Source organism: Carettochelys insculpta, chromosome 3, assembly GCF_033958435.1.
Source record: "Carettochelys insculpta isolate YL-2023 chromosome 3, ASM3395843v1, whole genome shotgun sequence".
NCBI classification, from domain to species: domain Eukaryota; kingdom Metazoa; phylum Chordata; order Testudines; family Carettochelyidae; genus Carettochelys; species Carettochelys insculpta.
This window is the reverse complement of record NC_134139.1, coordinates 90,017,121-90,040,463: the sequence shown is the minus strand read 5'-3', so window position 1 is coordinate 90,040,463 and position 23,343 is coordinate 90,017,121. Positions and strand designations below refer to the sequence as shown.

The 23,343-nt window shown below is 40.4% G+C and overlaps 1 protein-coding gene across 15 annotated transcripts in view; it reads left to right on the top strand.

Annotated features, from left to right (window-relative positions):
- ARID1B (AT-rich interaction domain 1B) overlaps window positions 1–23,343 on the top strand; it is a 462,469-nt gene that overhangs the window by 379,679 nt on the left and 59,447 nt on the right. For all 15 annotated transcript variants that reach the window (XM_074990332.1, XM_074990329.1, XM_074990331.1 and 12 more), the window contains one exon: window positions 18,763–18,908. In XM_074990332.1, coding sequence (XP_074846433.1) covers window positions 18,763–18,908 — 146 coding nt within the window. The remainder of the gene's footprint in view (window positions 1–18,762; window positions 18,909–23,343) is intronic.

The following is a 23,343-nucleotide window of genomic DNA, read 5'->3' as shown; positions in this document are numbered from 1 at the left end:
GACCTGTCCATTAACGTTCCCCAAGCCCTGCCCATTTCTGCCGCTGGCTTGCCCCTTTCCCCCATCTCACTCCATCCTCCAGGGATGCAACCTCAAGAACTCCTGGGGGAACTGGCGCGGGGTAACAGCAGTAGTTGGGCCCACCTGCGCTCCCTGGCTATGTCTGGACTAGAGGGATTTGTTGACAGAAGTTTTTTTGGAAGATATCTTGCAACAAAACTTCTGTTGACAGATCACATCCAGATTGCCAGAGCAGATCAAAAGAGTGATCCACTCCGTCAACAGAGAGCAGCTGGACTGCCCAGACTCTCTCTCGGCAAAACGGCCAACTGGAAGCACAGCAGACTGGGTTGCCCAGTGTCTCAGAAGCCTTTTCTGTCAGCAGAAGGCCCCACAACACATCCAGACCGGCTTTTTGTTGACAGATCTCTGTCGACAGAAGTGTTCTTCCTCCTCGCGGTGGGCAGGGTACAGCTCTCAACAAAAGTGCTGCATTCTGTCTACTTACTGAATGACCTTGGGAATCAGGATACTCCGTGAGTTTTGTTGACAAAATGGTCATTTTATCAACAAAACTCTCTTGTCTAGACATAGGCTCTGTGGCAGCACTTTGACAGCTACTGCCACCCTGTGCTGGGCCCCCAAGTAACTTCCAAGGCTGTGTCCATGAGACAGGATGCCATGGGGGTGGGGGGGTGGGAAGGGTGATGTCAGAAGGAGGTGGAGTTTTGGGAACGGTAACAGACAGCACAGGATTGTGCAATTGTCCTGACCAGGGATGGACCTCTGCTACAGCATAAATCTGCCAGGCCAGTGCCTGGGCATGTACTCACACCTTTGCAGAACACTATGCTACCCTGGGAGACTTGGCTGCAGAAATCAGTTTTGGTACAATAGTACTGTCGTCTGTACCATACTCAGTGCGTATGTCCCAGGCTCCAGTGGTGGGCACTATTCAGGAGTCATCTACAATGGAGAAGCCATAGGAACACTACTCGAAAAAGTTACTCTGAGTAACGATGGTTCTTCAAGATGTGTGACTTTGTGTGCTCCACAACCTGCCCACTTTACCCCTGCTTCAGGGTTCTTGTCAATGATTTTGCAGTAGAGAAGATCTGAAGTCAGTTCACACATGCACACACAGACAGTGTGTATATGGGCTGAACAGACCCTGCTACCAAAGTTCTCCAATCAATAGCACTGGTATGCAAACACACTTACTTTGGAGCACCCATAGGGGGAGTGCCGTGAAACCTCCATAAGGAGGCACACCTCAAAGAACCATTGTTATTGCACAAGATGAGTAATTGTTTCTGTGGTGTGTGTTTAGTATACAGCAGGTAGATATCTGAGCATCTATATGTGACACAGAGACATTCTATCCGCATTTCTCCCTTGTGGTGTATTTATAATTCATATTTCATGTAGCTAGTGCCAGCACAGCACTTTTCCCATATTATGTTCTCCACAGCCTGGATAATACAAGGCTACTGATGGACTAGAAGCCATTGGTGAGGAAATATAGTAACGGACATGATGCATTAAAATGTCAAAAGGAAGAAATGGGGAGGAGGGAGGAAGAGTAGCAGTTTTTTAAAAATGTGAATTACAACCAAGTGTATCTTCTGAATGTTTTAAGTCTTAGATACAGTAAGTTTTGCCATAGTGGGTTCTGTTATTCGGAAGGATGAGTCTTGTAACTGCATTGTCTGCCAGTTTAACCCTTCTGATCTTGGAATTTAGGTTTACAATTATAATCAGGATATTTAAAAGCACATTTGTGACATGCAGTGCTAGCATCACACAAAGGTTTAAAGTGCCATAATAAAACCTCTTCTTATTACTCCTGGGGTGAGATGTAGGGCTTCCTATTGTTTCCCATCTTTCCCCTGAACTTGGAGGTGCTGTTTTTCTCAACTGGGAAGTGGTGTGGAGTTCAGGGAGGTTAAGTACTCATTCAAGTTTCTATGCTTATTCAAACCAGGCCATTTTTAGATGTAAGGCTGCCAGCTGTGAAATCCCCAAAGTAAACTAAGCTAAGACAGCAACTAGTAGCTGTAATTGGAGCCAGCACTTGGAGCATTTCATCTATTGCCTTTGAAATAGAATCCTGCTACAAAAAGCGTCCCTCTGCCCAGTCCTCTCTCTGGCAGAATTCTTTTTTTTTTTCTTTTAGTATCATTTCAATGACTTATATCTGTTTATTTTAAGCATTTTTAAATTTGCACTGGTTTTAAATTCTCTCATTTACACAAAAGGATTTTTCCTATTTTTATCTATTTAAATTTTCATAGTTATGGGAAATTGTGGGGGGAATCAAACACTAATTATTTTATGATAGTAGACATTGAGATCCAAAAGGTTAAAGCTTTATAATGGTTAGCACACAAATTGTCATCCTCACATGTGAAAATATATAAACATATTTACCTTAAACTGTAATAAGTTCTCAAGCAGCATTTGCCATACCTTGCCTATCTATAATTATTGTAAGCATTTTTGTCATTGTTGGAATGTTGTCCATCAATTTCTGCATGAGCAGTGAAATTGGTGGTTAGCGACATTTACTCATAAAAATCTAATCATTCGAAGCCTATTAGCATTAATAGACAATTGTTGTGTAAGATGAAAGCTGCGAAGTAGTTACTGTACCTGAATTTCAGAACATCCACATAGCTTAAACCTCAAGATGGTCCTTCCCCTGCCCTTCCAAAGACTCCCAGACTGGATTTCCAAGAGGAGCCCTAACAAATCTAGTTGAAATAAGCCCCACCTTGCCTTCTATTAGTAAAGCTTGGATACCCAAGCAGTAATTTCAGCCAGGGAGAAAGCATTCTGCATCCAAAAAAATCTCCCTATAGTTTCAGTTGGATAATATGGTATTTGCTTCTTGGCCTAAACAGTTGTGCGGGTGTTCCTGTGAACTGTTAAACATCTGCTACATTTCAGTGTTTGGTGAAGTGATTTCTGTGTATACAAAGTTTCTTAAGTGAGTCTGGGATCAAAGGAAAGATATTAATGACAGTTGTAATTGTGCTTTCTAGCTGATCTGCTAAAACAAGGTTGATGGGTTTTTCTTTAAAGACACCTTTCCCCTCCTCCTTACACCAAGAAAGAGTCATTTAGGTCAAGCTGGCAGTTTTTCTTTCTTTCCTGCCCTGCCCCCCCTCCTTTCCAATGAACTTCCTTTGCTTATGTTTTGCATTTGGGAGCAGATCCATATACAGATTTTTCTTGAAGTAAGAAATTTAGCCTGTGTATACTTGTCAAATTGAAGAGAGGCAAGAATCATCTGCTTTGTGATTTTTATAAAGATGCATATTGCAAATCATCTTAAATAGCGAATAAAAATGGGTAAGGACAGCAGAAACTTCACACTGCACACAATTGTTTCTTGTGCCAGAGTGAGAGGAATGCATTTTTATCTGGAATTTTGTTTTACCGAAAAGCAAATCCATCATTTTTGAGTCCTGGGTGTCTGTAGGTTGTAGATTCCACACAGGAATATGGAGCCAGTGATTTGGGAAGACACTTTTTTGTTACTCATCCATCAAATGGACTGCTGTGTGCTGTTCATGCCATTAGAGATCAACCACATAACTCAAGAATAAACAGTCCTTCCCTCCTTTGAAAGTAACCATTTTTAATTTGGGAAAGCCAGGGTATATTGAGTAGGGAAGAGGTGATTGATTCTCTGATAAAACCTCCGAATTGTCAGAAATCTCAAAGATACTTTGATTTGATTACTCACTCACTTCCAATTTTGGCTAAATCCCTTTAGTTATTTAGAAGAGATGATGTTCTCTACATAGGAGTTATAGTTCTGTTAAAACAGATTGGTAGTATAGGAATTTGTTTAGTTTAGGAACCTGCTGCCTCTGGACTGGATTTAATGTGAAGCACAAATTAACTTATGCATTTGATGGAAAGCTAAGAATATGTATCTTCCTAGAGTGCTTTACTAGGACAGTCACAAAGCTTGGCATCCGCAGGAGAAGGGGAGATGTCATTTTGGACACTGTTTTTCAGTGATCAGAAGTATTTCAAGAGCCAGATAACAAGCTTTTGTAGCTAGAATCAGCCCATTGGGCATAAAAACTAAAGTTTTGCATCAGTACATGATTGGAGATACATATCTCCTAAAGCTGGAAGGGACCTCAGGAGGTCATCTAGTCCAGTCCCCTGCTCTCTTGGCAGGAGCCAGCACTATCCCTGACATCTATTTGCCCCAATCCCTAAAAGGCCTCCTCAAGGATTGAACTGACCAGCCTGCATTTAGCAGGCCAATGCTCAAACCACTGAGCTACCTCTGCCACCCCTTAATTACCTTACTCTGGAGTACTGGAAGAAAATGTGTGAGATGTACATGGGGGCCATAGGACTCAAAATAGCATGAAGAGTCTCTTGTTCCTAGTGGGCAGAATGGAAAAGAGGCTTACTCCAGTGAAAGAATGATCAAGACTCAGGCAGTGTGTGACTCGTAGAGCAGGGGAAAAAGAAGGAAGGGTCCTATACTTTGTGCATGGGGTTGAAATACTGAGGATGTTCAGGGAGGTTAAAAGAAAAGAATGCCTTTTTCATAAACTTTACACATTTCATGGCATGGGCCTCTCTTCCTATGTAGAACTGCATCAATTTTGATTGGACCACTAGGTGCCAATATAAGATAAATATCAATAGTAAATACATAAGTACAGCTAATCCTGAAAGTTAAGAGTTTGTTTTGTATGTTTTGAGAGAGCTACCTAACAAACTTCTCTCCTCTATAGCTGTAGATGTGTCTCTGTATAATAGTGACAGCAGAGCCACTAAAATGATCCGTCAGTTCCTCAGTGAGTTTTTGGTGTCTTTTGAGCAAAAGATTCACAAAGAGCCTGCTGGAGATTTGTATTGGCATATGAGCTGTGTCAGTAGCATGAGAATGTCTGAATGTAAAAATGCTGCAGCTGATAATTATATTATTAATAATATTGTTTTATCATTGGTAAAATAATAATAATAATAATAATAATAAGTCCAGGCAGTTGGGCAAGAATGCAGTGTAAAACCTGCTCATCTGGAAATTGCATTTCAGGACCTGCTGTCTTGAATTGCTTTTCCTTGCCAAGTTGCTGTACTCTGCTCTGATGTGCTGGGAGACAAATTAAATTTACTCTGAAAATCCTGATCTTTGAAGTGCTGGCATTAAGTCGTCAGGATTTTACTTAGTTGCCAACACACTGCGCTCAGTCAAGCTAGGCAGTGCTCTCAAAAGCAATGCAAAAATCTGACAGACACATCATAAAATTTTGGTGGAGGGAAGTGTGAGAATCACAGGGCAAGATCAAAGGGGCAGAGGAAGTTGAGGATTCTGGTTTCTTTTTGTGGCAGTAGCACATGAGGGGAAATTGGATCAGTTTTTCAGCAATTGTACATAGCCATATGAAAAAATCTCTGTCTATTTCCTATCCTTTATATTTTTAGTGCCACACATTGGTGACCTTATGGCTGTGAATGCACCAGGAACAAATTCTCACCTGCTTTCAAGTAATTCATCCTGGAATTGGAGTTTATCCGGCATTCTGCCTTTTTAATAAAGCTATTTATAAAGCTACTCAAAAATAGAAAGTACATAGTGAGAGCCATGAGTCACTCCTCCTTTTGGTTTCATGTCAAAGCAAACTAAACTAGCCCTCTTGGCATTCTGATTCAGCTTGTCTGACTCCTCTGAGGCCCATGCTGTAAAAAACAACTTGGTTTTTCTAACAAACTGTTTGACTTGTGAATGAGTGGAGCAGGACCTTGCCTAGTGGTTGTAGTAGCAGTTTGGAGCAATGGCAAACATAGATCCAGGATTCAAGTGACAAGCCAAAAGGCAGAAGTCAAGATCAGGAACCCCAAGCGGAAGAGTATGCCCAAGTCAGGGTTGAGGACACCAAGCCACAGGTTGCCGGTGAGTAATAATCACTGCAAGGAGGCAAGGGCTAGGCTGAAACAGTTGGGAATCAAGGCAAGAACAAGCTGGAATAAGGAAGCAGGCTGGAATCAGAAGTAGAAGAGAATAGCAGGACAGGCTCAGCTATGGGCATGATACGCAATGAGCAGCTGCTGTGCTTCTGCAGCTGCAAGGCTCAGTTAGCAAGGATGCTGACCACCCTGCCCTCTCAGGAAGCATGGCTATTTGGAGGAGGCTCGTTGAGCTCAGCTGAGCTTGCTTGGTAGTCTAGCGACCAGCTGCGCTCCTGACATTACTGTTCCAAATGTAGAACCCTCTTTGTCCCATTACATGCTCCGCTAGTGCCAAGAAATGTATCTCCTCCTTGGGCTGACCATACTATACGTCATAGGGAGAGTAGACAAGCAGCTGTCTTCAGAACTTAAGTTTAAATCTGCCTTGTCAGTAAGGTAGCCAGGGGTCACTAAAAGAGCATAGCTTCAATGTGATTACAAACAGCTTGATTTGGTCAGCTTTTCAGCAGCCCCATGTTCTCTGTCACAGAACATTATCTTGTTTATCTAATATAGGCTGCAGTTGTCTACCATTGATTTAGTTTGTTTTAAACTAAAAGATGTAAGAGTAGAAGCCTCAAAGCACATGGAAGAAAGGTGTGTAATAAAACTATTTTGGGAGATTGTTGTGAGATAAACATTAGTAACTGAATATCCAGTCATTCTACTAAATTTAGGCACATGTTTTAATACAAGATCATAGTTCACAAATATTCACATGGGCTAGGTCTATACACATCTGTCGTGCTGGCAGCTTCATGCTAATGAGCAGTCTCGCAATTGCAAATGGCTGCTTGTTAGCATAATTAGTATAGTCCCGCAAGATCTTGCTGCCAGCAGAAGCTGGTGCTGGCAGTAAACAGGTCGTATAGGCGGTCCTCTGCAAGGAAAAAACCCCTCTTCGGGCATAAGGGGCTGGGGACAGAGAGGGTTTTTGCCGACAGAGGCACGTCTACATGTCCTGTTTACTGCCAGCAGCAGCTTCTGCCAGCAGTCAGATCTCGTGCAGCTATGTTAATTAGCCATGTGATAATGCTAATGAGCAGCCATTTGCAATTGCAAGACTGCTCATTAACATGAAGCTGCTGGCACTACAGGTCCATGTAGACCTAGCCATGGTGCTTTATGCAGGGTTTGTCAATGCAATAGAGTAATATACACTAATAATATTTTGCACAGCACTTGGTCCATGTAGGTCTTGCTCGTGCAAACTAAATGTTCCCTAATGTGCTTTAACATGGTACTATATTAAACAGCATTAGGTTTAGGGAACTTTCATTACACAGCAGGAGTATCTGTGCAGACCAATTAAAGTGTAACATATTAATATGCTTTTGAAATCATGTACACAAGTCCATAGTGGAATAAAACAATAGGATAATAGGATAATAAAGTCAAACAACGTGTCTTGCTAAATATCCCCATATGTGATCAGGAACAAAGGAGATTAGTGATGTACTTCTGTGGATTAGCGCTACAAGTGTCATGGATATGTCTCTTTGTGGCCATCTTTTCAAAAGCGGCCTCTAATTTGGATCTCCAGCTTTAGAAATCTCAGCCCTGTTTTTCAGATATGTTGAGCACCTGCTGCTCCAATTCACTTCAACTGGCGTTGTCAGTGTCTGGCTAAAGCTGAACATCAAAATATGCTGCTCCTCATTTTTCCTTATTCATGAAATTGGGGCAGATCCCATTTTGTCAAAGGCTTACACATATGTAATTTTTTTTAAAAAACTGTGTAAATGGTATCAGGTGGTGATGTTAATATATTCATGAATTAGATGCATATCTTTCGTCGCTTTTTCAGTGTTTGATATCACTACAATTCACTGGGATTTAGATCGCAATGGAAAATGAGTAGGTGGCAGATGAGGTGAAGCATTTAGCAGCAAAAATTGCTAATTTGGTGACAGTAGCCACTAAAGTAATAGATAAACACATGGCCACAATTGTCAGAGTTACTGAACCGCCATAGCTCCAAATCAGGCAAACAGAGAACAAAATTCTGGGTTTCTTTTCTCTCTTGACTGGCATCCCAGTATAACCTGGAATTACAATAACTTGGATAGGAGATGCTGAGTACTACCTATTCCCTAATATTGTATCAAATCATTATACGTTTCGTTGTTGCCTTTCATGCATGATGATTGTGCAACCTCTGTGGGTTGATTCCTTTGACATGTCGATACATCCGTGCTGGTACTAACCTGTATGCTTTGGTCATTGAGATTTCATAATGTTTCTTCAAAATCATTTGCATTTCAAAAGCATGGCCCCTCTTTGCCAACCAACCCACTCAAGCATATACTTTTCTTTTCCCTCCTCTCCTAAAAAAAAGTAATAATTTTACCAAGAATCTTGTTTTGGTCTCAGCAACCATCTCATCAGAAGTCTTCTTGTTTATTAATTATTATCGTTATTGTGACTCAGAGTTTCTCCACTAAACAAGGGAAAGGGTAAATACATGTTTGGTGAGTTTTATAGTAAAAGCTAATAACAAGGGGAAGATTAAGGTATAACGTAGTATTACATTTGATTTTTACACACACAGATTACCATTAAAGGCCACTTGAAGCCTTGCGTAACAAGCATCCTGGTCACATACAATTATGTTCTGGCCTAAATCACTATTCACTGTTAATATTATGGTCAGAACATAGCAAACAATTGTATTTTTTGTTTTTCTTTCCTTTCTTCCAATTCACAACCTCCTCTCATGTTGGATTACAGCTTCATTTCTCCAAGGAAACACATAATATGGCAGGAGGGAAAACCCATAACAAAAGTGTGTGTGTGTGAGAGAGAGAGAGAGAGAGAGAATCCTTCAGGGAATATGTGTTTGTAGATCTCACTGCTGAATTATTCTCATTATAGTAACCCATTTGATGTCAGAGCATGACAGATTATAAGCGTTTATGACTAGCTCTCACTTAAGACATTTAAATAAAATACTTCTCGTTATTGTGCAGGTCAGTATGTTTAAATAACAACCCCCCAAATCATACTTTGACATTTAAAAGAGAGAGGAAATACTGTCGCGCTGCAGACCTAGCAGAGATAAGCACAAAGCAATTTGGTCAATACATTGTGATTTGTGAGCACAGTCCAACATACTCATTTTCACAGCTTGTAATCAAGTAGCCACCTTAGCAATGTGTCAGCATTAAAAAAAATACTCCTTTTAAAATGTTTACACAAATTACCCCCCTGAGAAACTACAGTGCATTCACTGCAAAACCAGTGTAGGTTAAAGAGGGGAAGTAAATACAGTAAACTCTTTCATATCCGGCAGCCCCAGGACCTGGAAAATGTCTTATATTCAGTTATTCTGGGTAATAAAGAGGTATACCTAGCAATGCATAACACTAAAGATAAAGAACGTGAGATATTAAGAAACAAAAATGTATTCAGAGTATTTTATTTACCAACAATAATATTGTACACTGTAAACTTATAGTGTTTTTATTTGTATTTACTTTCATTGTACTGTACTTACGGAAAACATAACTCAAATTTACTTATGGTTAAAATGCCAGTTATTTGAGAGTTCCACATGATAGAGTGCTGGATACGAAAGAGTTTACTGTATATGCCTAAAGGCCTACAGAAAATGGGGGAACCTGGTCCCCAGACACATGCACCACAAAAAGATCAAACACTGTCATATTTCCTTGTGAGAAGTAGGGTTTTACTGTGGTCCTTCAGGGAAATTAAACCACGTTCATCATTCTGAGTAGCTGATCCTGACCCATGTCTGGAATTTTCTGATTTTGTGCGTAGTGTTTCTGATACTCATTTTGTAATTCATCATCTGTCCCAACCTGAGGAAGATGCCAGAAGAGAGAACTTGACATTATAAAGAAACATTTTATAGTGGATACTAACCCAAGATACTAGTCAGCACTCCATAAAGTAGCTCAGAGCCATGAAGTGGCTTCACTGCAACCCTACTAACCTTCTGGTGATTTCAGGCCCAGTTAAGTAGTCATGTCAGTTTAAAGCACAGAATTCTTGCTCACATACCAGTGAGCTATATTATGTTACAGATTCCTGATATTGTGTTTTATGTATTCTCTCTTCTTTCATAAGTTTGTGTTTTGCATTGTTGTAAGAAACAAATCTACCATTGCATGCCCCCTTTTTTATTGGAGGGATCAGTACTTAGAAGGCAAGGCTAAAGGAGATCTCTTTTGCAGAGACAAAGGGTTACCATCCAGTTTGACTGCAAATGAAGGACAATACCCCTAACTTTTTAAAAAAGTAATGTAAATGTGGACAAAAGACTGACATCCTCACAGTCTTTAGTGTGTCCACATGTTTCTTACATCCAGTTTTGTGTAAAAACTTTTGTGAGAGTTGTTATGCCCCCTGCTGATACTTATATAGGCCTTCTCAGCACGGGAGAGCAATTGAGTCTCACAATAACAGCATAAACATGCTCAGCTCAGCCCTTCCCCCTTCTCTGAACCCACCTTCCTGCTTACCACTTCTCTAACTGTGGCAGCTGCATTGAGGTAAGGCCACAAAGAGTCTTAAGCTCTGTCCCTGGATCTGTGAAGTGGCTGCAAGGAATAAAAACAATTTGCAGTTCCATACAGAAGACTGGCCACTGAAAAAGGGGGCTCCTGCCCTGCTCCCCAGGTTTTCCTCCAACTAGGGTTGCAGGGCTGGGGAGGGAGGAATAGGTTTTTTCCCAAACTTGAGGTGCTTCATGATAGGTGTCTGGGGAGGTGAAGAAATGGGGTTCACATGAGTACCCCCAGTCCCTGTCACTTACCTGCTCTGTACACAAGTCTTGAAAAAAAGAGGCACTTTAGTGTTCCAATGTTGTACACAACATTAGCCATCCAAAAGAGCCATGCTCAGGGACCTTGGCCAGTTGGGAGGCCCCAGAAAAACAGGTGCCTCCACTCCCTACCTCGTTCCACTCCCTTGCCTGGAAGGAGCAGCAGGGCAGGAAGCTTAACCTCCTTCAGCAACTCTGATTCTGTGTTCCTGGTATATTCCTCATCAGGCGTAGGAAAGAGCAAGAAACTAGAAATACACAAAGTGCTGCCAGTTCCACAACGTAAATAAATACACAGAATTTATTCCTGATCTCGCTCAATCACAGTACTCTCAGGGATTCCTTGTATCAATAGGGTGTTAAAACAAAACAGTAGATATAAGTCTGGTTTTTTTAAGCTAATGGTGTCGTTTTATAATAGCTCAAGTGGCTATACTCCAAAATGGAAAGAAAACAGTACACAAAGGTGTTATAAGCTTATAGATGTTAAAGATGGAAGTGACCTGGTTTGTCATCTAACTGGGCCCCCTGTAATTGCAGCATTGTTCTCTATGGTGCATTTTTAATGCCTTTAGTAGTCTATTTGTAAATGTATAAAGGCATGGTATTTCCGTCATTTCCGTTGAAAGATCAATACTTCTCAAGGTTAGGATATTTTCCAGTGCATTTAGCCTAACTTTTTTTTCTCTGAGAAATGTCTTCGTGTTATTCCTGATTATAATTATTTTCATTACCATTAACCAGTTCCTTCCTTGGTGATCACACTTTTAATGCAACATACAGCTGATTAGATTTCTTCAGCAATATAGTATACAGCTCATTAGGTGAGTCCTCACGAGTAGATATCACTCCTTGTACGAAAAGTTTTTTTAAAAACTTCAATAGTTAATTTCAGTTTTGCCTTTTAAAACAAAGAGTTTTGTGGTCATGTCAGGAGCAGATTTGTAGTATATTTTCCAATAACTCTGACTTAAACACTATGTCAAATACTTATTTACTGAAACAACACAGAAGGAAGCATAAGATTTTTGACTTTATTCCAACAACCAACAGATGATGCTATGACCTTAAGCATATATAAATATGTTTAGCAGCTGCTATGTAACATATTTGTAAGTGTTTAGTGACCTGGAGGTTAATCAAAATAAGTTTGGTGATCTCAGCTTAGTTTTTAATGGACTCTACTGCGTATTATAGCACACTGATGCAGCACAGTTTGTCAATGTCAGCAGTCTTTACTCAAAGGGAGGCCCACTGTGAAGTGACACCTGGAGGCAGAAGTAGTACCCACTTTTTCCCACTACTAGAAATTGTCCATTCCAGGCCATCATAGAGCAGTACAGGACACCTGTGATCAGCATTGGACGCTGCACCTGACCTCAGGATAAAGTTGTCTTTAGTCTTACAAAATTTTAGCAGTGAAGATCTCTCAATTGTGCCATATGTAATATAATTCAGTATTGGGCACTTTGACAGGAGACTACCAAAAACACATAGGTTCTACAGGAACCAGTGCTCGGTGATTCTATTTCATTACTGAACCTTTATGCTATGGAACTGGATTACAGTGAAAACTGAAGTTATTCTCTGAACAGTTCCCAGATGATACTCCACTTCAGGGCCACAAATGCTAATACACCTTTGATTGCAGGTTTTGGTATCAGTGCCCTTTCTGATAGGACATGCACCCTAGGTAGCCTTGTTTCCCAGACCAGGGCTGTGTTGAACTACAGAGGTGAACTGCCTTCACTTCTTTCAGGCAGAGGCAAAGCCCAGCATGAACCCATTTGCAAATGCCTGGTTCCCCCCTGCTTTTATTAATGTTGTCATATCTGTAATGAGTTCTTAGTTGTAGTAGATTTAGTATCTTGTAGGTGGTATGTTTGGTTCTCTTGTCTTAAAAAAAAATTTTTTTTTTCATTTTCTCCTCTCAAGGGGCTGGAAAAACTTTTTCTTCTGGTGAGCTCCCACAGATTTAAAATCTGTTTCTCATCAATTAAGCAATCCGTGTTAGTGACAGATGTGCCCAATTCATTCATTACTTGAGACACTCATGTTCTCAGCAAGTGTAAATGCTCTTCTTTCAGAGGAAAATCCTATAAAACCCAGGAAATTAAGTATAGACTATTAATGAAGCAGGGTTTGAAACTAGCTTTGAGTGTAGGGACAGAGAAGCCACCCCCCATGTCCATCAGTGCCCCATCATCATTGTGATCACTACGACAGAGAGCTTCCAAGAAGAAATCACTCTTGAGTCCCCACCACTCTCTTTGCTTGAGTATGGATAAACACACCACCAGTACCAAGAGCTTTCCATTCCAAGTACAGTAGAGACTCAATATTTACAAACCTGTGGTTCTTGAATTCAATTATTCATGAATGGCTGGAGCAGCTGCTTCCCTGGGGATCCGGGGCACGGAGCTCCAGCAGCTGCCACTTCCCCCATGGGGCTCCAGGCAGGAGCGCCAGCAGCCGCCACTCCCCTGCAGGGCCCCAGGCAGGAGCAAGAATCAAGGCTAGACAAGTAGCCTTCTTACAGGTACTATGTCCTATTGCATCCCTTCTTCCCATTCTGAACCAAGGGAGACCTTTGAGGAGCAAGAGGCAAGGCTAGACAAGTAGGCTTCTTACAGGTACTATAGCCTATCACAAGCCAGGTCCCTGTCAGCTCTTTAAATAGCTCCCTGCTGGCTTTTGCCACAGGTCAGGCAGCTCTTGCCAGAGCTGTGCAGAGGGGCGTACTCTGTGACTTTCACCTCTGCCTGTACCTTGAAAAGTTTAATGTCTTTATTGACCATTTACCACAGGAAGTTCAAGAACATTTAAGTGCCATTAGACAGGAAGGTTGTTTTTTTTCACAAAAACGTCACTGCAGGCTTCATTTGAAGTGGCAAACACTAGACAGAGGTCTGTTTGTGCCATTGTAGGGAAGAGGCAATCTTTCTGAATTTAATTGTCTAGGTTTCTGCGGAAGAGGCAATCAACTGTGAAAGATTTACCTTTCCATGGCCAGAAACTTTTGCAGATTCCATGTGTCTTGCAGATTCCATGGACAGGTCACTCTTACCCGAAGGGACTCTTGGACTGCACTTAGGTCTTAGAAGTATACATGTCTGCAAATAAAAGGAAGTTGAGCAGTTGACAGTCAACTCAAAAACCATGCCTTGCTCAATTTTCCACTTGAACGACCAGCTAAGAGATGAAACTGTAACACTGGACAAATGAGCATTGGAAGCCACTACTTCAGGTTATATTATCCAATTTACCTTCATCCCACCCTTCCCATCCTCTTCCCCATTCCTCTTCAGGGACAACTCTCACAAGAAGCTGCTGACACAAGAGACCTCATCCCTCTTAAGTCTAGGAGCCATGGGGCCAGTTTCTCTTCAACACAGACAAAGAAAGGTTCTGTTCAAGATTTTCTGATACTCTTAAGAAAATGGGGGTTGGAGGCCAGTACTAGATCTCAGCCAAATGAATAAGGATTCCAGACATCTGAAATTCAAGGTAGTCTTCCTAGCAACTATACTTCCCTCCATGGAATAGGGGAACTGGTTTGTGACCTTTACTACTTCCATGTAATGATTCATCCATCCCACAAAAGATTTGTTCTTTTCACTGTCAATGGCCAACATTACCAGTAACGGCTCCTTCTTACCCTTTATCCAGTCATGTGTCCCAAGATTATTCTCAAAATCAAGGTCATCATTGATGCCTACTCCTGTCATAGGGGAGAGGGATAGCTCAGTGGTTTGAGTATTGGCCTGCTAAACCCAGCATTGTGAGCCCAATCCTTGGGGAGGCCATTTCGGGATTGGGGCAGATAGATGCTGGGGATGGTGCTTGGTCCTGGCAACAGGGCAGGGGACTGAACTAAATGACATGCTGAGGTCCCTTCCAGTTCTAGGAGATGTGTATCTGGGAATAACAGTTTTTCCCTGTTTCAATAAGTGGCTCCTCTAGGATCAGAAATATCAGGAGCTGTTCAAACAACTTCATTAAGGCGAAGTCTAAGCCTGCAGGTAAACCTTGAGAAATCAACCTGGACCCCTACAAATCAAATGTTCTTGATCCTGGAGTGGATACAGGGCAGCAATTATCTTCCCCTCAATAGGTTCCTTGCACTAAAGAACCTTATATAAACAATATATTTCAGCCAACAAGTTCCAGCAAGAGCATGTCTGAAGGTGCTGGAATACATGGGCTACATCTACACTACAGCAATCTTTCAAAAGAAATCCTTCTGGAAGATCTCTTCTGAAAGAACTTCTTTCAAAATACTGCATCCACACACAAAAAAGCTGATCAAAAGTGTGGTCTGCTTTTTCAAAAGAGCATCCACACAGCCCCCACTCTTTTGAAAGAACAGGCCAGGGATCAAAAAAATCAAACACCATGAGGACTGCTCTTTTGAAAAAAAGGGCCTGTGAAGCATCTACACACACATTTTCTTTCAAAAGAAGCTTTCAAAAGAAGGCACTCTTCCTGAAATGGAAGTAGAAGAGAGCTTTAGGAAGGAGTGCCATGTTCTTTGGATTTTATTTCAAAAGAACGCTTTTGGTGTGTAGACGCGCCACTGGATATTTCAAAAGAGCCTCTTCTTTCAAAAAATATTTAGAAAGAACTTGCTAGGGTAGACACGGCCATGGTGTTTGGCATTTTTTGACACATAACACCAGGTTGTACATTCAGTGTCTCCTGTGGGTCTCAGGGCTATTAGGACTGCAGTCTCATTTGGTTTACTTAATTGCCACCTGCAGATTTTGACTGGAAATAGTTTTGCACTTATTGTTGGATAGGGCTGTTGCGCACTGCTTAATAGTTGTCATGTTTGATCATTGTGGTAGATGATGCAATCCCCATACAGTTTGTATGTCAACTTAAGACCCCCATCCTCAAGTCTACGATTAGATCTTTATGGAAGGATCCTTACACCTTTCAAAGAAACCTATAGTTAATAAAACAATTTGGCTATGGAAAAGACCAGGTATTTTTGTAGTATTGTTACGTTATTGAACTAACACTTTCAATTTGCTTATAAGATGACAATCTACATTGTTTTTTTAAAAGCAAATGGAAAACTTGAGAGAGACATTGGTTTATAAAACTTATTTCCTATCTCTCCTCCTCATCCCACCCCTTGAAATACTGTTTTAGAACTTATGTTCTGTGTATTATGCCCGAAAAAGAGAAATGCAGAGTTTCGCCATGTTGTTACTATTTCCAGCCCTTAATGGTAAGGATTTAATTTATTTAGAATAAAAAAAATCTTCCACCAGATAGATTTGCGGTATTTAACAGTTTTTAGCGAAAACTTTGACACGTGTTTTTTAAAAAGTCACAATAGTTGCGTAAGAAGAGTTTGATTCATAACACTGCATTCTATTTTAAGTTGTTGCTACATGGCCCTATTCTTTATTTCCCTTTCTAATTTTCCCTTGGAGATTTGCACTTCTATGCATTTCTTACAGAAAAAAAAATCCCTCCACAACTCATCGCAAGCTTTGTCAAAGACATGACATTGTACGGCAGTTGTGTCCTTCATATCAAAAGAAATCCTTTGCTTCTTTGCAGGAATGAAGAAGAGTTGTCTTCTACAGTGCAAAGGACAAAACTGACTTTGGGGGAAAAATGCCTTATTTAGATAATACGTGCTCTGCTCCTTTAAAAAAATTCACAACATATCTGGAAAAATTAAGCCACATGGTGTTTTAATGCTCCATATTCCGCTCCCAAAGAAAAAGATCAATTCTCATGAAGGATCTTGGAAATGTAATATTATTTTGCAAAAATAAAAAATCCAGAAGTTAGTCCAGTTACTCATAGGTTGTAGGTTTGTTTTTAAATATTGTGACTAGATTGTTTATTTTGTTTGTTCTGGATTTTTTTTTAATACTACATAGTATTAAAAATAAGCATTTATACCAATACTGCAGACCACCACCCAAAAATTCCCTTTTTGGCTATGTTGACACTTATAAACAACTTCAAAATGTCCATGCTAATTGCCAAATGGAAGAATACTAACGAGGTGCTGAAATGAATATTCAGCCTCATTAGCATGCCAGTGGCGGTTCGCTCGCCCATGGCTCGTCTACATGGGGGTCCTTTTCGAAAGGAATAGGAATAAGGGGATTTCAGTCTTGGCAGGGTCCTTTCGAAAAGGATTCCTGTGCAGACAAGCTGCGGGCGAGCAAACCACAGTACTTTTGAAATGCCATGGCCGGTGGTGTGCTAATGAGGCACTGAATATTCATTTCAGCACCTCATTATTATTCTTCAATCTGGCCATTAGCTTGGCCATTTCAGAGGTTTTTTTCAGCACCTCATTATTATTCTTCAATTTGGCCATTAGCTTGGCCATTTAAAGTTTTTTGTAAGTGTAGACACAGCCTTTGTGTTCTTTATAAGATAGCTAAATGTACTATTGTAGAAGGGACACTAACCGTGGGTTTGTCACTGTTGTTTTGTTTTTTTGTAAACCACAAAATAAAATTTACGGGATGTTTAATGGAGAAACTCTTAGGTTTGGGGGTAGTATATTCATACATATGATATGCGTATAGAAATATACTTGTATATGTGTTTGTGTGTGTGTGTCTATATATATATATATATATATATATATATGTATAAAATGAATATTAGCATGTATGTGTGCAGATATAGCTTTACTGATGTATGATACACAATTACACTGTAGATGTATGGAATAAAGGGACTATTTTTCGAGTGGAATGTACATTGTGTTTATGAAAACAAACTGCAAAACCAGTAGATTAGATAATTATGCGATTTTCTTTTGTTTATGAAAATTTGCTCGCCTAGGCACAAAAATTCTCCTCAGCCTTTTCTAGATCAGTCATATTTTTTTTAAAAATTGATATTTTATTTATTCCACGAAAATATTACTAATGCCTAGTGAGTGGAGGTGCACCATGTGGCTAGGCTTTAGTCAGAGAACCTTATTGTTCAAACTAAGATCCCAGTGATGCAAACGTGTGTACACACACATATTTGGGGAACTTTTAAGCATAGGAGTAGTTCCAGTGAGACTTCTTTTGTCAGTAAAAAGACATACATACCTGTTTGTAGAATTGCAGCCTAATGAAGCATACAGTATCTGGTGTACGTTTTGTGCCCGGTGCTGTAATCAAGTCCATTATCAGGTTCTTTACCTTGATTACTTTGGGTCGTCCATGGAAGGACGGATTCCATAACCCTATCAACAAAGTTAGAACTGACAAGAGAAAATTTGCTATGGTGTAGGCGCCTGGTTTGGAGGACATGGGGTAAGAAGCAGAAGCAGCAATGTGTGACCTTCACATGGCTTGACTTAGAAATTCCATTTAAGCCACTTTTGGCAATTAATATTCTCAAAGAGCCCATGTTGTGCTGATACCTTTTCATATACAACTAATATGCACTCACCACCAGAGGTATCTGAAATCTTATTGTAAACAAGACACCTCTGATAAGAGTAAATGAATAAATTTTCTAAAAATGGCGCGCACACACACACACACCACTTGGTTTTCTTTGGGTTTAGTTTTGTTTGTGTGACTTTTGTGGGAGACACAGAATCAAAGGAAATTTGTTTTTTTAAGCAGAGTTAGCCCCAGTTGCTTTTCTTATGTTAATTTCAAATTCTGTTTTCTCCCTCTTCTGCGTCCATTCCTCTAGTCCCTTGGAACAATAAATAATCCCTATCTCCTTGTGTGGTGCTGTGATGTATCAGTTCAAATTAGTAAGCATAGACATTTTTTGAGGTTTGTGTGCTATCAAATTCTTGTCTCAGATTATACAGTAACTAATTCACTGCTAATAGTCGCGCCCCCCTCACCCCCCAGTGCAGGTAAAAAACTAATTGCCTGACTCTTCCTTAGCTACCCATGAACGCTAAGAGATGAACACTGTGATGAACTGTAAAACCCTCTGCAATGAGATACATAATGAGAGCCTGTGCGTGTGCTTTTCTCTTCACACAGGCAAGGCAGTTTTCCTGGCATGAATCAAAGTGGTATTATGGGATCCAGCTCTCCCTACTCGCAGCCAATGAACAACAGCTCTGGCCTGATGAACGCACAAGCTCCTCCTTACAGCATGACACCTAACATGGTGAACAGTTCAACAGGTAATTGTGGGTAACCTTTCAAGGAGTGACTTTCCTCCATGAATCTCTTTAAAGGCACAAACTCTGAATGATGGCACAAGCATTGTCCTTTATACAGGTTCCCAGCTAAGAGCATGATTCTGAATAGTTAGGACAGCCCATTTGAAGTTGGGTCCAAACTTGACCGAACTTGTGGGGAGCACAGAGGTGCAAACAGAGAAAGACTGCTAGATTTTCAAAAGTGACTAACTGATTTTGGGTGCCTCACTCCTTTAGGTCCCATTTACAGACACTGAAAATAAGCCTGAGTTTTAGAAAGCGCTGTGGCACCTGTCCTCTGAAAATCAGTCCCCTTCAAGTGCTATAAAGCTGGACACCCACAATAACTGGTCACTTTTGAAAATGTGTACCATATACATTGTGTTTGCAAAGTCAGTAGATTCATATAGTGCTTCTTTCATTTACTTGTTGACATGTTTCTCTATGAAACAATTGGCTTTAGTCATAACTGGAAAAAAGTGTCAAATACAAACATGATATATTTTAAATATCCATTAAAATTGTGTTTCGGTTTTGCCTTGCACTGGTGGGAGTTTAAGATTATTATTAGGACAGTTATTTGTTCTGTGTATCGCTTGCACGTCACATAACACCTGTGAAAGGAAGCCTACTTAATGTAATTCTCTGTTGATAATATGCTTTTGTGTTACATGTAAGTGCACAATATAGAACAGCTCCTCACCGTCTCTGAAATGTTAACAGCTGCATTTCAGCAAGATCACATCCGAGTAAGAGTTTATCCTTTTGATTCTCCAAGACACAAGGGAGTTTAGATAGGGTTTCAGTTTCCCTAAAGCAGTGATACTCAGACTGAGGTTCCCAAGCCGCAGGTGGCTCTTTAATGTGTCTCCTGCGGCTCTTGATATCAAAGCATTTTGTGATTGAATGATTAATCAGTCTGTGTTATTAACCACTCTCTACCTTTTACTGTGTCGTTAACCAGTTGCAGTTGAAAAAATAATAAAACTTGGTCAGTCGTTTTGCTGTGAGAATACACATTTTTATGTCATACTTTATTTCATGGTAAGTGAAACAATGAATTCACACTAATGTGGCTCTTTTGAGAATGTTGATTGCTAATTTGTATCGTGAACCTCAGGACTGAGTCCTGCCCAAAAGCATAACCAGAAAGCTTGAGTCCAAACTTTTGAGTCTAGGTCTGTGCACTTGCTATTTGCAGTTATTGCTCTTAGAAAAGCTTTGGGTTTCATGGGGCTACCAGGGAGGTGTTACAAAGCCAGGCAAGTGAATGGGATTTCTCTCTTCACCTTGTACAGTACCTGAGATACCTGTTGTTTCTGAAGCAGTACGGCAAGTCCAGTACAAGATAAACTGTATCTTACCAAGACCTGAGGCTTTTATACCTTTCTCCTTGCACTAACCTCTCTATTTCTTTCCTCCTTCCTTCTCCTCCTTCCTGATTTTTTTCTTTAACTATCAGTTTTCTTTTGTTTTCAGAAAGAAAATGGCCACTGACTTCACAGTACCTCATTATGTCTAGGGCAATGTTTTTTTCCCTTGAACACAATTAAACAGAGGTACTCTCAGCTAGCTTATTTTTCAAGCAATGGTGGAATGTTTTCTGTTAGTGGAAAGAAGAGAATGAAATCAGAAATGAATATTTTAAAAAGAAAATAAATTTGCTTTTCCTTAAAATTGTCTGGTAGGTGGTTTATTTGTCCAGGCAGCACACTTACATGCTGGTCAAAATGGGAAAAGCTTTTGAACATGCCGTTAGTTAATGCCTTGCATTTTTCCCCCACCACATTGTCCCAGGTAATGCTGTATTTGGGTTGTATAGTTACATATTTTGTCTGGCTTGCTGAAATAAAATTACTTTTGAGCACTGAAAGTGCACTATAAATTCTGGCTTGCCATTAGCAGCAGTAATTCCCCCCCTTTTTTTTTTCTTTGGCCCCTGGAGCTGCAAAAATAACCAACAACAAACAGATGGCAGAGTTCCCTGCCTAAAAAGATTTATGTATTTCTAAGGAATAACCAGTTTAAGGGAAGATTCACAGAGGGTTTTTTTTTTTTTTTTGTTCAGATAATTCAGCCATTCATTATTTGGTACAGTGGAAATCTGTTCAATGCAAGGCCATTTATCCTAGCAGTCTTTTGTATGGGCTAGTCATATTCTTTTTATTGTGTTATGCATTCTGAAATATTGGATTTTGAATAATTTAAACATTTATCAGAAGGGTGGTTTTTTTTTTTTTGCTTCTGTATTTGTGAGGTTTTTCTTTTGTTCCAGTCTTATTAATTCAGAAGTTATGCAATGGGAAGTGAAATATGAGATGAACTAGAGGAGTTGAGACTGCCATTTTACTTCTGAATGTGTGCACACATACGTATGCTATACTGCTTCTTCAAGCAGATCTACAAGAGAGCATATGCGCTGTGTCAGAGCAGGCTAAAAAGAAAAGAGGATCCTTATGTAGAATATGCTCTCAGTGAATAGTGGGAATTCTCCATTTTTCCCATTCTCTGAAACAGGGGTAGCCAACCAGTTAAGGACTAAGAGCCACGCATTCTATATTTATATTTATCTATCTAGCTATCTAGATATAAAATAAAGCAGGAAGCCTGGGGGTGCCTCGCTCTCAGTGAGGTGTAGGGGATTGAGGGATTTTATATCTAGGGATTTTATTGGGACATTTTATATCTAGATAGATAAAAATAAATGTATAATCGTGGCTCAATGCCCTCCCCCAGAGCTAAGCCCTACCAGCCCCCTGCTTTAACCCAATCCACCTTCCCTCCTCCAGAGCCTGGCACTCCCAGTTCTCCCACTTTAACCTGATTTCCCACCCCTCCCTGAGATCCAGGCACCCCCAGCCTCCCTGCTTTAAGTCAATGCCCTACCTCTCCCCCAGAGCCAGACACCCCCTGTCCCTCCATTGACACTCAATGCTGCCAACTCACCAGAGCCACTGCCACTGCTGCCACACACTTCTCCAACCAAGCACTGGGGCACATACACAGAGCACTAGCCAGTGCTCCCAGTGCACGGCTCCAAGGAGGAACCACATTTAATTGCTCAAAGAGCCACATGCAGCTCAAGAGCCATGGGTTGGCCACCCCTGCCCTGAGACATCCCCATCCCCCCCAGTCCACACTCATCAAGCAAGTAAAAGGTTGAACTTCCAAGATGCAAAATGCTCTAAATACAGTAGTTATGAAAGCTTTGTGTTGGGTAGAAGACAAATTCAGGGTTGCCAGAAGGCTCTGTTCTTGCTGAAGGGCAGCATCTGAGGAGGTAAAAGAGTTTGCAGATGAAGACTGTTAACATGACTGAAAATAGGATTTATTGTGCCATCAACACCAGCTTAGTTGAGTGTCACTTCATTCATTGTTCTGCTAAGTTAAGACAACATGGCAGTTCAAAAATGTGTTTTAGGTGGTGTACAAGGCCAAAAAAAAGCCTCTTGTGTAGTGACAAATTGTTACAGGCTTCAGTGAGCAAGTAATTATTTAAATGGAGCCAGCAGGAATAAGAATGTGACAACTCTTTCTTCAGCTAGAATGCCAGGGAAAAATTACAGTAAGCAGGAGGGGATTTTTTCTTTAAAAAATAAATAAATAAGATTTTTACTGCATATGAGAGAGGGATTTTGTGCTGAACTTATTAGGCATTATTTCTACAATGGTTTTATTGAAAATAGAGTTGCATTCTTGCTCAATATGACCAAATATTTGTTTTTGCAGATTGGATTTTTATTATTAATTAATATTTATCATTTCCAGCCAGCCCTTGTTTTTACTTTGCTATTTTAAAATAAACATAAGCCATAAGTTCCAGGAAAGATGGTTTGCTGTTCTACATCTTGTAATTTAAACAGTCACCGTGTGTAAAGCAAAGCGCGTTCACAGTTTCTGCTGACACAGTCATTTAGGAGCATAGGAATTGTGAGTCTGAATCAAACTAGTGGTCTTTCCTAGTAGCATGGCCCCTCTATGACAGTACCAGATGCTTCAGAAGAAAGTGCTGGGGTTCCCTGTTAATTATTAAATAAATTGCCATAGAGGAAGCATTTCCTTTTTCCATGCCACCATGAGCTTGTATGCTGAAACACAGGGCTTGCTTGCTCACTCTCTCAAATCCTATTTCAGTTGGCCCAATATTTTTGCTTAAAAAGCATAAAAGAAATTTTTCACAAAACTTAAGCTCAGAAATGTTTTCATGACATGCTTTTAAAATTCTGCTGGAAATTAATTTAAATAATCAGTGCTGCGAAGCCCTTGCATCTCAAGTGCCTCAGTATTGAGCTGCTCCATGAGAATCAGAAAGTGACATTGAGACCAAGTCTACCTTGCAGGGCCTGTAGCAGCATAGCCGCTGTGCCATTGCTATACTAACATAATGTAAATGCACCCTACGGTGACAGAATTTTTC